The 16,135-nt window shown below is 39.8% G+C and overlaps 1 protein-coding gene across 1 annotated transcript in view; it reads left to right on the forward strand.

The window, feature by feature from the left end:
* triob (trio Rho guanine nucleotide exchange factor b) overlaps nucleotides 1-16,135 on the forward strand; it is a 64,515-nt gene that overhangs the window by 35,656 nt on the left and 12,724 nt on the right. The window contains exons 17-37 of the mRNA XM_085917627.1: nucleotides 65-231; nucleotides 818-937; nucleotides 1,106-1,204; nucleotides 1,280-1,372; nucleotides 1,522-1,671; nucleotides 1,770-1,884; nucleotides 2,056-2,171; nucleotides 3,961-4,083; nucleotides 4,343-4,537; nucleotides 4,875-4,990; nucleotides 5,525-5,591; nucleotides 5,734-5,843; nucleotides 6,041-6,110; nucleotides 6,611-6,700; nucleotides 6,814-6,906; nucleotides 7,284-7,395; nucleotides 7,673-7,863; nucleotides 7,963-8,064; nucleotides 9,143-9,282; nucleotides 9,403-9,502; nucleotides 11,781-12,033. Coding sequence (XP_085773753.1) covers nucleotides 65-231; nucleotides 818-937; nucleotides 1,106-1,204; nucleotides 1,280-1,372; nucleotides 1,522-1,671; nucleotides 1,770-1,884; nucleotides 2,056-2,171; nucleotides 3,961-4,083; nucleotides 4,343-4,537; nucleotides 4,875-4,990; nucleotides 5,525-5,591; nucleotides 5,734-5,843; nucleotides 6,041-6,110; nucleotides 6,611-6,700; nucleotides 6,814-6,906; nucleotides 7,284-7,395; nucleotides 7,673-7,863; nucleotides 7,963-8,064; nucleotides 9,143-9,282; nucleotides 9,403-9,502; nucleotides 11,781-12,033 — 2,622 coding nt within the window. The remainder of the gene's footprint in view (nucleotides 1-64; nucleotides 232-817; nucleotides 938-1,105; nucleotides 1,205-1,279; nucleotides 1,373-1,521; nucleotides 1,672-1,769; nucleotides 1,885-2,055; nucleotides 2,172-3,960; nucleotides 4,084-4,342; nucleotides 4,538-4,874; nucleotides 4,991-5,524; nucleotides 5,592-5,733; nucleotides 5,844-6,040; nucleotides 6,111-6,610; nucleotides 6,701-6,813; nucleotides 6,907-7,283; nucleotides 7,396-7,672; nucleotides 7,864-7,962; nucleotides 8,065-9,142; nucleotides 9,283-9,402; nucleotides 9,503-11,780; nucleotides 12,034-16,135) is intronic.

Genomic DNA, 16,135 nt, shown 5'->3' on the forward strand with positions numbered 1-16,135 from the left:
TTATGATTTTAATTTGTTTTGCTATTTTATTGACATGTTATGTGCATGTTTGTCTGTTGTGCAGGTGTAGAACTCTTATGTGACCGAGATGTAGACATGGCCACGCGTGTTCAGGATCTCTTGGAGTTTCTCCATGAGAAGCAGCAGGAGCTGGACCTGGCGGCCGAGCAGCACCGTAGACATTTGGAGCAGTGTGTTCAGTTAAGACACCTTCAGGCTGAAGTCAAACAGGTACAGGCTGCAAATTAAGGACAAGCAGTTGGTACCAGAGGAATAATGTCAATAGTATTTTACTGGTTTCTCTGATATTAATATAAATTAAATAAAAACCTGGTGGAAATAAAGTTGACAAGATTTTCATAGCGTGTCAGGCCACAGCTTATTCTGATATCACGGCATGCTAAAATGGTTCTGTCTCTACACGACATCAGCTGATGACTCACCTCACGTCAATGTTCTCTCTTTCTCCCTCTCTCTCTCGCACACTCTCTCTTATAAAGTAGCAGACATTGACTACTGCATGGCTGAGTGTTGAGCACTCAATGGTCTGAAATATTTAATTTTCTCCTTCAAACAGATTGTGACTGCAACCAATGTGTTATCTTCTTTTTTGCATTCAGAGCCAAAAATCTCTGTGGACCCACCCCACCACCCCTATTTTACAAATGGGGTTTAGCATTGAGTTAATTTTCTGTAGTCTGATAACTTTCTTAAATGTTACAATCATGGGAAAGTGTGACAGTGGTTTCTAAGTGAAAAGTAGTATTTGCACACTGCACATAGATGAAATTGAGACATGTGGCATGCTGTCATTTAGGTGCTGGGTTGGATCCGTAATGGCGAGTCCATGTTGAACGCCGGGCTGATCACGGCCAGTTCGTTACAAGAAGCTGAGCAGTTGCAGAAGGAACACGAACAATTTCAGCATGCGATTGAGGTAACATTAAAAACTGAATACAGTCGAGACTAATCCTGTCAACATGTCCATCAGCTTGAGTGTGGAGTAATAATTGATCACTAGTAGTGGTGCTGTGTCACCCACACTGTAATTTGAGTCACATTATATTTCCTGTATCGTACCAAAAACCATATTTTTTTTATGTAGAAAACCCATCAGAGTGCCCTTCAAGTGCAACAGAAAGCAGAGAGTCTACTTCAAGCTAACCACTACGACATGGACATGATCCGAGACTGTGCCGAGAAGGTTTTAACTCCACTCACACTTTTTGATAGAGGAGCATTTTAAAATACTAGCTGACAGAACACGTTGAATGTGCAGGTGGCAGACCACTGGCAGCAGCTGATGCTGAAAATGGAGGACAGACTCAAACTGGTTAATGCTTCTGTGGCCTTCTATAAGACCTCCGAACAAGTGAGTATATGTGTGGGTCTGTTTCTCCTAGGTATGCTGAATGCCATCTTAAATACATATTTGTTTCTTTGTTTTATTTTCTGTATGAGGAGAAGCCTTGGCCTGCAGAGTCAGATTTATGGGGATTTTTTTTTTTATTATTATCTCAGGTGTGCAGTGTGTTGGAAAGCCTGGAGCAGGAGTACAAGAGAGAAGAGGACTGGTGTGGTGGTGCTGATAAACTGGGCCCCAACAGTGAGTCCGATCACGTCACCCCCATGGTCAGCAAACATCTGGAACAGAAAGAGGCCTTTCTCAAGGTGAGAAGTCTCTGTCAGGAAAATGCACCGCACAGGGATAACTTGCTTGCAGATGCATGCTCAGTCACTGAGTCTTTTGTCTCTGTGACTACTTACAGGCCTGCACGCTGGCTCGACGCAATGCAGATGTGTTCCTCAAGTACCTGCACAGGAACAGTGTTAACATGCCCGGAATGCTGTCCCACGTCAAAGCGCCCGAAACTCAGGTTAAAAGTAAGTGAATTAAGTCTCGTCGCAATTGAAATGATTTTATAACATTTCCTTTTTTTTTTTTTTAAAGCCACTTTATTTTTTTTCTTAAAGAATTGTTTAACCGCCAAACACCGTAGATTCAGGTGTTGTTGTTGAATTAACTCAAAACGTTTTGTTCATGTTTTTCATTAGACATCCTGAATGAGTTGCTGCAGAGAGAGAACAGGGTGCTCCACTTCTGGACCATGAGAAAACGAAGGCTGGATCAGTGCCAGCAATATGTGGTGTTTGAACGCAGTGCCAAGCAGGTGTGTGTTTTAGTGCATTTGTGTTCTGAGAGTGTGTGACTATGCTAAACTCATGTTACACTCAAAGTAATGGAAAAGGAAGCTAGATTATGTGATGTCATTCCCCTCCTGAAGATTTTTAATATTCAGTTTAATACCTAGGTATTGTTCAATTGTACTTTCTTAAATTAAAATGTAATTACCCATTGTCAGCAGAGGCTATATCGCCACTTCTTAAAATGAAAATTGTGCAATAATCTGCTCCTTTGGTGTGCAGTCAGTCATCAAACTCCTTTTAGACACTAAGAATATTTTCCTGACTATAGATCGCTCTGGAGTACAAGTCGCACCAGCCATAAAATGCATAATAAAGAAGGAAAAGACATATATTAGTCGCACTGGAGCCATGTACTTTTCATGTACTTATGGTACATGAAATCTATCTGTTGTACCCCCAACGCAACAAAAAAAAAACGTACAATTTTCAGATATGGAGTCTGAAGTGAAAGCCCTTCTATCCAAAGCCCTTTTATCCAAATGTGAATAATGAGGCATTTCAAAATTGAGTTTTTATGGCTTTCAATTTGCCAGGTTAAAGAGACAAAAGGTACAATTCAATTTTATGTAAAAACAATATTAATCATATTTTTTAAGAGCTGAAGTGAGAATTACAAAATAAGGCAAACATACTCACCCATGGAAAATGTTATTGCATTTTCATAACACGGCTAAAGTATTATTGTTATTATTATTATTTTTTTTTAAAGGAAGCGAGGTAGACACAAACAGTCAGCATTGAGTCCCGGAGGTTAATAATGTTTTTGTTCTACACTTTACACTGATGGATCATTATGTTGACCTTTTTGAGAGGACGTTCAGCCTCTATTGTGTTGTCGTTCTTTTGGAATGCAGTGTTTGTTTTTCTCAGTAATAATACTTCTTTTATTCAGGAAGTGGTGTAAACTGGCAGACATGTTTAACAATGACAGTCTTAAAGAAAGCTATGATTACATGGTTCAGAAACTTCACATTCTAAGTCTATTACAAGCAAGGGACAAAGAGCAGTGTCTCCAAGAAGAAACACTATTTTGTTTACCACGGGCAGAACTGAACATGTAAAAATGGCCACAGAGTTTGCATTGTTATGTCAAATTATTAGTCATGTATTGCTTAATCTCAAACAGCTAACTTTTGGCTGGCCGTAGGCGGGCAACACCTTGGCCTAGTTACCTGTCAGCAGACTTTCCTTCTTGTTCAAATCAATTTATGTGTAACATAACGGCGTCCTCTTGTGGTGTTTGGCTGTCACTACTACAACATAGTCAGGCGAAATAGTGTTTTTTTACTTACAAGGGGCACTTGTGCATTTTAATAAAATCAAAAAGCACGTCCACCTCACAGTTAGGAGGGTGCAGGTTCGATTCCACCTGTGGTTCTCCCCGTGTGGAGTTTGCATGTTCTCCCCGTGCCGGCGTGGTTTTTATCCGGGCGCTCCGGTTTCCTCCCAGATCCCAAAAACATGCTTGGCACTCCAAATTGCCCCAAGGTGTGAGCGCGAGTGCGGATGGTTGTTCGTCTCTGTGTGCCCTGCGATTGGCTGGCAACCAATTCAGGGTGTCCCCCGCCTACTGCCCGATGACTGCTGGGATAGGCTCCAGCACACCTGCGACCCCCATGGGGACAAGCGGTATAGAAAACGGATGTTTATTTCACAGGCTGGGAAAAACAGATAGTAGAGGGTGTGTCAAATTTATGTAACTAGAATCCCTTTCGTGTAACTGTACTAAAGTGTGACCGTATGTTTCTGCAGGCCTTGGAGTGGATCCATGACACTGGGGAGTTTTACCTGTCCACACACACATCCACTGGTTCCAGCATTCACCACACACAGGAGCTTTTGAAAGAGCATGAAGACTTCCAGATCACAGCTAAGGTGTAAATTTGTTTCTTTGATTTAGAACCACTTTTGTTTAACGAACAGTATGAGTAGCGGGGTTTTTTTGTGAGTATGTTTGCACACTCCCGCACTCAACTGGGAGGCCCATTCTTTGTGTCACATATTGTTTCCATTTTAGGTATCACGGGTATTGTGTTGAACAAGCTTATGTGCCAGTCACTGATTCTCAACTCTCCCTTTCTCTCCCCCTGTGTGTTATCTACCTTTCCCTCCCTCAATGTGCCACTATTGACAGCAAACCAAAGAGCGTGTAAAGCTGTTGATCCAGCTGGCCGATGGTTTTTGTGACAAAGGCCACGCCCATGCCCTGGAGATAAAGAAATGGGTGTCCTCAGTGGACAAGCGTTACAGGGACTTTTCTCTCCGTATGGACAAATACAGGACCTGCCTGGAATCGGCGCTCGGCATTTCCTCCGACTCCAACAAGGCAGTGAGTGTTCACCAATAATGATATCAACAGAAATAAATATTCCAATTCATAAAGACCCTGGGTTGAGGTCTGATGATATATATATATTTTTAATGATTCCAAGAGAGGTGTTGGATCCTTGGAGAGACATTTTGGTTGTCTTTATTTTTGGTGATATCAATACATTATGTGAGCAGGCAGATTTATAAAATGTAGCCTTAAATAACTTTGTTCAATGCGAGCATGTTTTAATAAGCTGGTGTCAAGAAAAAGCAGACGCACCACACGTGTGGTGAGTGTTGAAAAGCTACCATTGCCATTGTGCAGGACATAATAGCCACTGTCCATTTGTTTTCAGAGTAAAGAGCTACAACTGGACATCATCCCAGCGAGTGCTCCGGGTTCAGAGGTCAAGTTGAGAGATGCTGCTTATGAACTCAATGAGGAAAAGAGGAAGTCTGCGAGGAGAAAAGAGTGAGTGAGACTTACACATGGTATATCATCTCATGATGATGAATGAAAATGTTTTTTAAATAAATTTATTTCATTGTATTTGGGGCTTTAATGTGGTCTCAAGTTTATGTCACATGATCCTAATTTGTCTCAATAATATTAAAAAGTCTATAATTTTGTTCAAGCTAACTGTTGATTCATATCGTCACCTCATAGACAATCCAGTACTTATGGGAACATGAAGCTTCCAATTTGCTTCATGAACCTGTTGTGGTATTTTTTATTCCTCTAGACGGCACTCTGTGATCAATATTCACTTGCTCTCTCTTACACCCCTTCATTAAAAGCCATCGAGAGCGATCAAAAACTAGATCAACTAGTTCATGAAGCAAAATTGAAGATTTTTTTTTCCCCCATCACTAAAATCATGTTGCTAACAATTAAAGTAATACATATGATATGGTTTCATCACAGATGACAACAAAACCACATAATCATGTGATTTTTTTCAACCAAATTGAATAAGTGTCAAAATAAATGTTTTTGTCTTTTTAGATTTATAATGGCCGAGCTGATTCAAACAGAGAAAGCTTATGTCAGAGACCTGCGTGAGTGCATGGATGTAAGTCACTGACAAATTCCCCAAAGGCACCTTCAATTCTTTTAGCTATATATATCTATTGTGTAATTTCACATTTCAATCTAGTGGAAGCTTTTATTACTGTTCCATGTACAGTATGTTAATAAGCTATACTGACCTATAGACATATCTGTGGGAGATGACCAGCGGAGTGGAGGAGATTCCTCCGGGGATTGTCAACAAGGAGCACATCATCTTTGGGAACATGCAAGACCTCTACGAGTTTCATCACAAGTCAGTTGAGAAGTTATCTTTGACTAGATGAATATATATATTGTACACTTTGTGTTGTGCAAATATGCACACACATTCAGTGGGCTTTCAGATATACTGTACTGAATTGTCTTTTTGATTTATTTTACTTGATCATCTAAGGTAATAACTACAGACTGGTAGAACACTATTGTAGCAATGTGTCTGTTTCTGCACAGCATCTTCTTGAAGGAGTTGGAAAAATATGAACAGCTTCCAGAGGATGTGGGTCATTGTTTTGTTACCTGGGTGAGTTGGGATTTTTTACAACAGCAAACAATAAAAAAAAATATAAAAAAAACACAAAATGGTACAGTGACTGCTTTTCGGTAATCAATTTATCCTACTGTTATTTAGATCTCTGACTTTCACGTTCCATCATGTGTGGCACATATTTTAGATATGTTATTCTGCAACCTAGTTTTGAAGAGACATGGAGAAAAAAAATGAACACTAATACTGTCACATTTTATGAGCAGCACAATGGCAGGAAACACATTGACATTTACTATAGTATTTTTTTATTTATTTTTTGTTATTCGAGCTAGGTGTGTTTGTCCACTATATACACACACCACACTTCCTTTTTAAATCAAAAAGTTCTGAAGCACAGTTGGTTTGCAAGTGCAATTTCCTTTAAAGCAACAGTTGCAAAACACAACAACAAAACAAATACAACACATTACACATTAAATGTTTTTCCAAGATTTCCTGATTTTAATGTTTTTATTTTATTTTATTCCACTCAGGCTGACAAATTCCAGATGTACGTGAACTACTGTAAGAACAAGCCCGACTCCACGCAGCTCATCTTGGAGCATGCTGGCCCATATTTTGATGTAAGTAAATATATCATTCAGAGTTGGGTATTGGTTTCTCGTTTATGAAGTGAATTTATCAAATTCATAAAGATTGCATATGCTTGACAAATTGGTGTTATTTGGTTTTACAGGAAATACAGCAAAGGCATCGTCTTGCCAACTCTATCTCATCATACTTGATCAAACCGGTTCAAAGAATTACTAAGTACCAGCTGCTTCTTAAGGTACGGTAGAACAACACATTTCTATAAGTACCTAACTTATAATACTAATAATAATTTCCATCACAGTGGCATCTCGAGTTAGGAACTTAATTGGTTCTGTGAGCGCGTTTATAATTGAAAACAAGATTGCAGCACTGTTTTCTAGTCAAATGAATGGGAAAAAATGTGAGAAAAACACAGAGGTAATCTTTCCCCTCATTTATGATCAGCATTTCCTAAAATGTTTTTTTAGCAGTTTCTCTTTCTCTCAGTTTCTCTCAGATCCTTTCTGACTGTTTAGCATTTTGCTTACTTGTTTACGAAAAGTTCAACGAAGAAAGTTCGTAACTGGAGGTTCCACTGTATTCATTTATATTGGTTTGTGTGTGTGTGTTTAGGAGCTGTTGACATGCTGTGAGGAAGGAAAAGGGGAGATCAAGGATGGTCTTGAGGTGATGCTAAGTGTCCCCAAAAGAGCCAATGATGCCATGCACCTATCAATGCTGGATGGTGGGTATAAACTCACACTCTCACACACACACGCACCTTAATAATGAATGGGATTGTTTACGGGACTTTGTCCTCTGCTAAGTGCAGTGCAAAATGGACAAAAAAATATATCCCTGTCTATTATTGCCAGTAATTGCTCTTTTTGTCACTGAAATGTCATCACTGCCATTCAGCAGTCAACACAACTTGTTTATCCGTGACCCAGTATCATTCAACATGCCACCCACATATTTGTACTGCACAGAATAAAACTCTGCCTTTTGTGTTGTTGCCTCAGGGTTTGACGGGAACATTGACTCCCAAGGAGAGCTGATTCTTCAGGAGTCCTTCCAGGTTTGGGATCCCAAAACATTGATCCGGAAGGGCCGTGACCGACACCTTTTCCTCTTTGAGATGTCGTTGGTTTTCAGTAAAGAAGTGAAAGACTCAAATGGACATAGCAAATACCTCTATAAGAGCAAGCTATTTGTGAGTATTTTGCGCATTCATGCTCGGACTAAGTTTTTTTCCTAATGGTGTGTTATTGCAAGCTTTTATATGTGTTCTATGTGGCTTTCACATCCGCAGACGTCGGAGCTCGGAGTCACAGAGCACGTGGAGGGGGATCCTTGTAAATTTGCCCTTTGGGTGGGCAGAACCCCGACCTCGGACAATAAAATTGTGCTCAAGGTAACGGTATAAAGAAAATGCTGATTTTATATGTTTTTATTTCAACTACTTCAAAAGTAGGTGTTTGTACAAGAGGGTTTGATCAATCAATAAAAAATGTTTTCTATATATTTTATAACTTACATTATTTTTAAACAGTGGGAGCAGTAGCTCAGTGTGTGATTTGATTGTGTTCTTGTTTTATTAGTCGCAAAATTTATTCAATTGCTCAGACTATGACATGAGAGCAGAATACATCCCTGAAACTTGGTTATTTCATCCAGGACACATTTTGTTTATGATGTATTAAGTCAAAGAAAAATATAAACATATAAAAAGTGTGCATCAAGTTCCAATCTCCTCTACATAAGGGATCTACATTGTACTGTACCGTATGCCCGCATAAAACATATGTTTGGCCTACTTGTTTTTCCTTACAAAATTCTCATGAGAACATCATGTCGTGAGCAACTTTTTGCTTCGGGTCCACCCCCGCTAAATCCCAAACAATTCCTAGCACTGCCACTAGAGGTGGAGAGCTGCTTTCTATTCCTCTCTGTGTTCTTGCCACTGATATTTTACCATCACATTTGGTGAGGCAGCAAACAAGAGACATACTACACAGCTTGCATGCAGTGAGAGTAAATTCTACATGCTGCTTTCGTCCACAGTTACACGTTTGAAGTCTACGTCTATCATGTGTTGCACGTCCAAAGCCGTTTGCTCTTTTTTTTTTATTCAGAACATTACACAGTATGTAGTAGGTGTCTGTCTCTCTATGTGTCTCGTTATGTAATCCATGATGACGATCCAAATCTGCTTCTTATGTAATGTGTCATCATTGCCGCTTCAGTGTTATTGATGTCAAAGTGAAGGAGGCAGATCAGGATGCGTCATTGACAGAAATTAGACGTTGACAATATACGTCTTTGAAGCGTGGGGTTTGGCAGACAAGATGATCATCACCTCATTGTACTTTCATACAAAAACTAAATTATTTGTCAAGCAACCTGATTTCATCTCTTCATGCCTTTTCCATCTCATTTTTATCTGTATATCTACAAATTGATGTTTTACAATTGTGGATGTCTTGTTCCAGGCATCAAGCATTGAAAACAAGCAGGACTGGATTAAACACATTCGTGAGGTCATTCAGGAGCGAACGGTCCATCTGCGTGGTGCTCTGAAGGAGCCCATTCACATCCCCAAAGCCACCACTGCCAAACATAAAGGCAGACGGTAAGTAACAGAGCATCACTTGTTTGTTGTCCTCGTTAAAAGAGCAAGTGTATTCTCTCGTGGCATCCAGTTAACACAGCTTCATCTAAAATGAACACTGTACTCTTTGTCCACCTGCAGAGATGGAGAAGAGCTAGATAGCCAAGGAGATGCTAGCAGTCAACCGGACACCATCTCAATTGCCTCAAGGACATCCCAGAACACATTGGACAGTGATAAGGTAGAGAAACACACACACACGTACACACATATAAACACACACACACACACACACACATTTGTTGATCATATGCCAGGGACGAGAAACTGGCATCCCGTGGGCAGACTCTGAGTGGCCCCTTGATTAATTCCCTGCCTCCATTTATTTAAAAATTATGATGATTATTGTTATTATATTATTATATTATATATTATTATGTTATTATTAGCATATGAGTAACCATACAAAAGGAACATTTTATTCCTGACACCCACTCCGTTCACTTGCATACAACTGCAGCCTGTAAACATGAAATCATCTTTCTTCATCGAGTTTCCTTCGGAAGTATTGCCTGACAGTCCATCTGACTGATTTAATGCAGTCTGTGTGTGTGTTTGTGTAAGAGAGATTCACTGGAAGCAGGGACAGTCGGCACTGGTTATATCTGGTAATAGCACCACAGAAGGCCCATCCTCCTACGCTCAGTATGAGCAAACCTAACAAGCGCATGCGCACGACCACATCATAATATTTCTATACTTTTAAAGTTGGATGGATTGTAAAATGCAGCCAGGTTTATTTGTCCTCATTTTCCCCGTTATATAGTAAGTGTTCAGTTCATATGAATGCATCTATTAAATGTGCACGATACCACTTGCAAATAGATATACCCGGTCAATTTCCTGGTTTTGAATGCTTCTTTATCTCTCTGGCTCTCTGTGAGGATTCTGTGTGGAACCTCTCATTCAGGAGGCGGTGACACTGGTGTGTTTGTGTACTATTTTTTTTGTATGCGAAGGCTCGTGTTCCTGTGCGCATCCGCTTTAGTGATTGACTCGTCAGCTGCTTCAGCCTCCCACTCGCAGAGGATGCTCGCCTCTATGCCAGACAGGAAAGAACCCTTTTAAGTTCTCAACGCTTTCACTCTCCGGCTTGGCTTCTAACAGAGAGAGATTGCAGACAACCCCAGATTTCGTGTGATATTTTTGTTGCTGAACTGCTATTAGTAAGACTTTGGAGAAGGCATTGATGGATTTTATCTATTGAATAGCTCTGTGGTGAAGAATGATTCACGTTTCAATAGAGCTCTATTGACTCTTAAATTGGAAGGCGTTGTTGACTGTGGATCAAGAATCGATTGACATTTTGCTCTATTTTTCCCAGTGGAAGTTAAAAAAAAAAAATTTCTCTTTTCCGACTTATCTTGTGAGGCTCTCAGTGGTATTAGGGCAGTTTTAGTTGGTTGCGCAGTCTGATTGCTTTAGGAAACTTTGGGGACTTTTCTCACAATGAGGGAGTGGAAAACAATGGAGAAATTGGAGGAAAGGATCGCACATCCAGTTTCTCAACTTCTCAGCTCGCTGGCTTTACCACATTACCAAAGGGTATGTTAAAAATCAATATGGAATCATTCATTCAGTCATCATGTGTTCTTTAGTGTTTTGTGCATTTACGTACCGTTATAAGCACATGACACATGACTGTCTTATACATGAGATTTTATTGTATGAACTTGCTCACCACTCCAATGTAAAACGGAAAATACAAAGACAGCAATAAAAATGAATGATTGATTCACAATATCCGATGGATATGTTGTTAATAGTCTCTTTGATGCATTGTTGTAGAACAGCAATGAATGCATCATACATATAGTTGTTTAAAATGTGCAGTTTTAAACCACTTTAATCACAATCATGACCTCTTAGATTATAACTTATTACCTCTGACAAAGTGAAGCATTATTGTTCATTAAAACAGGATTGTTATTGAACGATGTCAAGTGTATATAACATTGTGACTAAGTGTATTTTCAGATTGACCACTACACAGTATTACAATTATTGTCTCATATTGTGGTGCACGCAATTATTTTAACATTTCACTATTTTATGCCGTACAGCATCCTAAAATCAAAAGAAAACACAAGCTTGCAGCTTAAAAAATGGCAAAAATCAGAATGCTATTTTGTTCAGTGATTTTTGTTTTATGCAAATTGTTATTAAATATGATATAAAATTCTTGGAATGATGAAATGCTTTATGTAATTATCAACAACAGCAATCTTTATAATGCAAAAGTCTTTATTCAGTGACACGTTGCAAGCGGATAAAAAGAAATATTTCGAGTGACTCATCATATTTCCTGTTTAAAACCTGGTGCTAATCATGTGCTGACTTATTGTTAGGAGTGATAAAAATGCTGGTTCTAAACATTTTTTTCTTAACTGAAACCAAAACTCTTTACTTTGGCTGCCGTATTGTACTCTTCAGAAATGAAAACCTCTTTTCTTTTTCAGCTGTCGGGCGGTTGCGAGCTGACCGTGGTCATCCATGACTTTGTGGGGAGCAACGGAGGCAACAGCGGCGAGCTGACAGTGAGACGAGGTCAGACGGTCGAGGTCCTGGAACGACTCCACGATAAGCCAGACTGGTGCCTGGTGCGGACCACGGACCGCTCTCCAGCCCAGGAGGGCATCGTCCCCTGCTCCATGCTATGTATCGCGCACTCCAGGTCATCCATGGAGATGGAAGGGCTCTTCAACCACAAAGGTAGGACAAGGCTGTTATACATCTTGACACCTGGTATAATGTAATGTATGAGAAATTGTTTGCGAGCCACATTCACCCCGAAATATCTCATGCGGGTCGGACGAGTATATTAATGAACCCCCAGTTTGACACCCCTGCTGCAATATGTCAAGTTCTGCCCATATTAATAAAACAACATTACAAAAGGTGGTAGTAACTGTTGGAAATTGAACTATAACATAACAGCACTTTATTACGTCGACTATGCCTAAACATTCTTGAATGTAATTTCTCATAAATCTGCACTTTGCTTACAGCATAGCATAAATATTCACTGATCTAACCATTAAAGCATCTCTTCAATCTTAAAGTGTGGGTGAGTGCAAGGCAGCTTGTTTCTATGGCAATATGGCTTACAAATATTTTCTTTGCACTTTCATGTGATGAAATAAATGATATTGGAAGTCACAGCTTGGCTTTTGCAGCCCAGGAAGGTGAGAGTGCATATTTTATAGCAGTTCCCGTCTTAGTTTTTTTTTTTTTTTTTTTTAACTGGCAAAAGTTCATGTTTGGAGCCTGCTTGTATGTTTTGTGTGCTCAGAAGGAGTGTTGAAAAGGCCTCTCTGCAGGGAATGCTCAGACATGGTGGAAGAATTAGACAAGGATGACAAATGGTCTTTGCTATTTCATTATTCCTTTGTATTCGCCGACCACCGAGAAAGCCAGTTTCTCCCAAATGTCATGAGTGTGACGGGTTTCAAGGGATTAGAGAAGGAAATCTCATCTATTCCTGGAAGTAGGGAATAACTGTTGGGAGTCACAGTTGAAAAACAAAGGTAGTCCTTGTACACGATGGCTTTGAAGAGCAAAACTGGTCAGCTTCACTGAAAAGTGAATCTCTGGTTGTTCAATGCCTTTATGTATCCGAGGTACTCACTATACATCCTCTAAGGTGCTTCAAGCCATCATTCACTGCCAATCCAAGTAATCTTTGACGGTAGAGAAGGCGTTAATGGCCAAAATTTTAGCTGCAAGAGTTAAAAGAAAAGTTTGCAGTAGGTAACGATCAAATATGACGTGCACATTTTTGACAAAAGTTTTGCTTCCATTTCATAACCGCATCAATATTTTGTTTTGAGGCATGCTGTAGAACGTCTGTGCATCCTCATGCCTCTAAAATATGCACCCGCCCCCTCAAAGTGAGTGGGTGCGCCTGCAAAGGGTAATACGGCAGATGCACAGCATGTATCCAGACGCTTCCTTGGAACGTGTACGGTGGAGGCTTGCCCGCTATCCTTATAGCAACCCACTTGTGAGGGAGGGAGAGAGGGCGGGAAAGAGAAACTCTCATGCTGCAATTTTTCCTTTTCACTCTGGACTTTGTGCTTATTCAGTGCACATATGCAGGAAAGAAAAGCTTGTATCTGCTTTACATGGTATTGTAGTGGTTTTCTGCAGAGATGCTTTGAGGGATTGTTTCAAGAAGGAATTCCTGAGGCTTGATATTTGTTTGACATGGCCCATGGAATCCACTCTTTAGTGTCTCTGCACCCATTTTGCCCCATGGATAAAGCACAGGAAGGACACTCTCATAACTGCAAGTTCTGGTTGCTGGACTTGGGTAAGGTGTTTTTGTCTACTAGATTTAGCTTGAGGTATTTTTTTGCTGCGGTTTCGTGCATATTTTCACAAAGTGGAACATCCATGAAATTCATACAAGAGGAACAATGTTTGTTTCTAAGTTGTCAAGATTTGAGGCATTAAGCAAGATCGGTTTTTAATATGAAGAGTGGACTGGGTCAGAAGATAGCGTCTGATATTGTCGAATCAAGGGGTAGAAGGAAGTGAAAAGAAAAGTCACATGCTTTTTGGAGATTTTTTTTGTCCAAAAAAGCCCTTTTATGTGAATGCTGTGTCCACTCCCTTATCTAGCATGCCAACTCCACACCCTTCCTAAATGTGGCTCTTGGTGGCGAGAGCCTCTTGGCATTGTCCTCATTTCTAGTGAGAGAGAGAGCCAGACTAACCGAGCAGAACGTCCCCACTCTCTGTTCCTCCACCCTAATGTTTATGTTTCTACCACATCTCCGGGAGATGAATAGACCACACTAAAGATGCTCCACTGGTGACACTTCTGGAATCTCAGGCATGTTCCTGCAAATACGTGGCCACTTTTCAGATTACGCCCACCAGCCCCTCCCCTCCCCTTTTCCTCAAACACAAACATGATCTTGATGAAGCTGGTTGGGGTTAAGTAATAATCGACTTGCCTAAACCTGATGGTGTTCAAATTTGGGGTGCAAAAAATTAAGGTAATGAAATTATAATTTGTATGTCACTATCTTTGTCTAAAGTTGCATCAAATTCTAAATTGCCACTTTCTTGCCCCATTACTTGGTAATGTATGCATTATCCTGTTGAATGAATAACATACCAAATAAATAAATAACGGTGACAACAATTTAGAGAAATTATTCGTCCGGGTCAAGCAACTGTTTCAAGGTGTCGTTACATTTGAGACCCTGCACAGGTCAAAGGGCAAAGTTCTAGACCTCTGTGTGTATATGTGTGTCTTTGGGGGTTATTTTCCACTTGGCAAGAATGTGTCAAGACTGCTAACCTTATGTTTCACCCATTTACGTTGCTCTTGGAATCCTTGGGTAGTTCAGTTATTACCTATTAAGCAAACTGGGCATACTTCTTTTCCAAAATAATAACGTTATACATGAGGTGTGCATGAAGTGTGTTTATCATTCAGGACTTTTGGAAATAAAACAATAATAATTTGAATGGCTGACAAATGTCTAGTAGGTTTTAGTTTATGTTTTGAATACACGGGGTTTGCAAGTCAATAGTTTAAGAAAACAATACCTGGAAATAAAAGCTGAATTTTTTATCTATTGTTTGTTTTTTGTTATTCATCTTTTAAAGTCAAACCTACGTGTTTTTAATTTAAGCAAAATATGAATATTTGGTCTCTGAACTTTTCTCGAGTATCACGGCTTGAAATGACACTCGAATTAAACTGCATTTTGCTTCTCTTACCTTTCATGTAAAAATGTGCACGTATGAATTATTTGTACTTGTGATTCGTCTTATTAATATAGCCTTCAATAGTTGATTATGCTCATGATGACTAAAACTGTTTTGTAGAAAATGTGCTATAGAAATTTAACCCAGTCATCCAGTTTGTACACTATTTGTGCTAAATACCTTGTGCTCATTATCCAATAAATACTCAAATCCAGGGATTTACAGTATATATTATAGACTGACTAATTCAAAAACAAAGTTGCTGAATTTGTGTAATACAATGACTAGCATAGCCACACAATGGTCTCAGTCCAAATAAGGAGCCTTTTAAAGACAAGATTTAGTTTGAATTCTCATCGTTCTGAAACTGATGCTATTCTTCTGTTAAGATCCTCATGCACGTGTTGTGAAAACACATGCTTCATACCGACAGCAAAAAGAATTCTGCTTCAAGGTAGAACGGCTGCAACCTTCGCATCTAGCTGCATTTATCACAGGCGTAGGCTTATAAATGCTCAACTATGAAAGGCCATGTTAAAGTCTGGTCCAATTAAGAAAGGCAGTATTTTGCCTCCCGCCTTCTTTAATGAGTCTTACACCCTGTATCACATGGCTAAATGCTTGACAGATGCGTTTAGTTGGACATAAATAAGTCTTCCTTTAAAGTGTTGAGCTCCTGCAAAGCATCCAAATGGTTAAATACCCACTGGCTATTCAAGATGTTCAACAACTTGAAATGCCACATGACGTCAACCATCTAAACATTGATGTAGGCGTCGTCTCTGAGTCAGCGGCAGCCCCCATAAACACTTTACTTTTGCAACTTCTCTTGAGATCTCATGCCAAAAGAAAAAGCCTGTATGTGATTAAGTTTTGGTTCAGCTTAGAAATTAGGATAATGTTGATCCACTCCTCCATCCATTTCTCAAACTACTTTATCATACGATACGAGTCGCGGATGTGCTGGAGCCTATCCCAGCTGACTGGGCAGTAGGCGGGGTACACCCCGAATTGGTCGCCAGCCAATCGCATGGCACGCACAGACAAGCCACCATTCACCCTCACAGTCACACACACTTACAATTTTGCC

The sequence above is a fragment of the Syngnathus leptorhynchus genome, chromosome 8, assembly GCF_054491065.1.
Source record: "Syngnathus leptorhynchus isolate UIUO chromosome 8, UIUO_Slep, whole genome shotgun sequence".
Taxonomy (NCBI): domain Eukaryota; kingdom Metazoa; phylum Chordata; class Actinopteri; order Syngnathiformes; family Syngnathidae; genus Syngnathus; species Syngnathus leptorhynchus.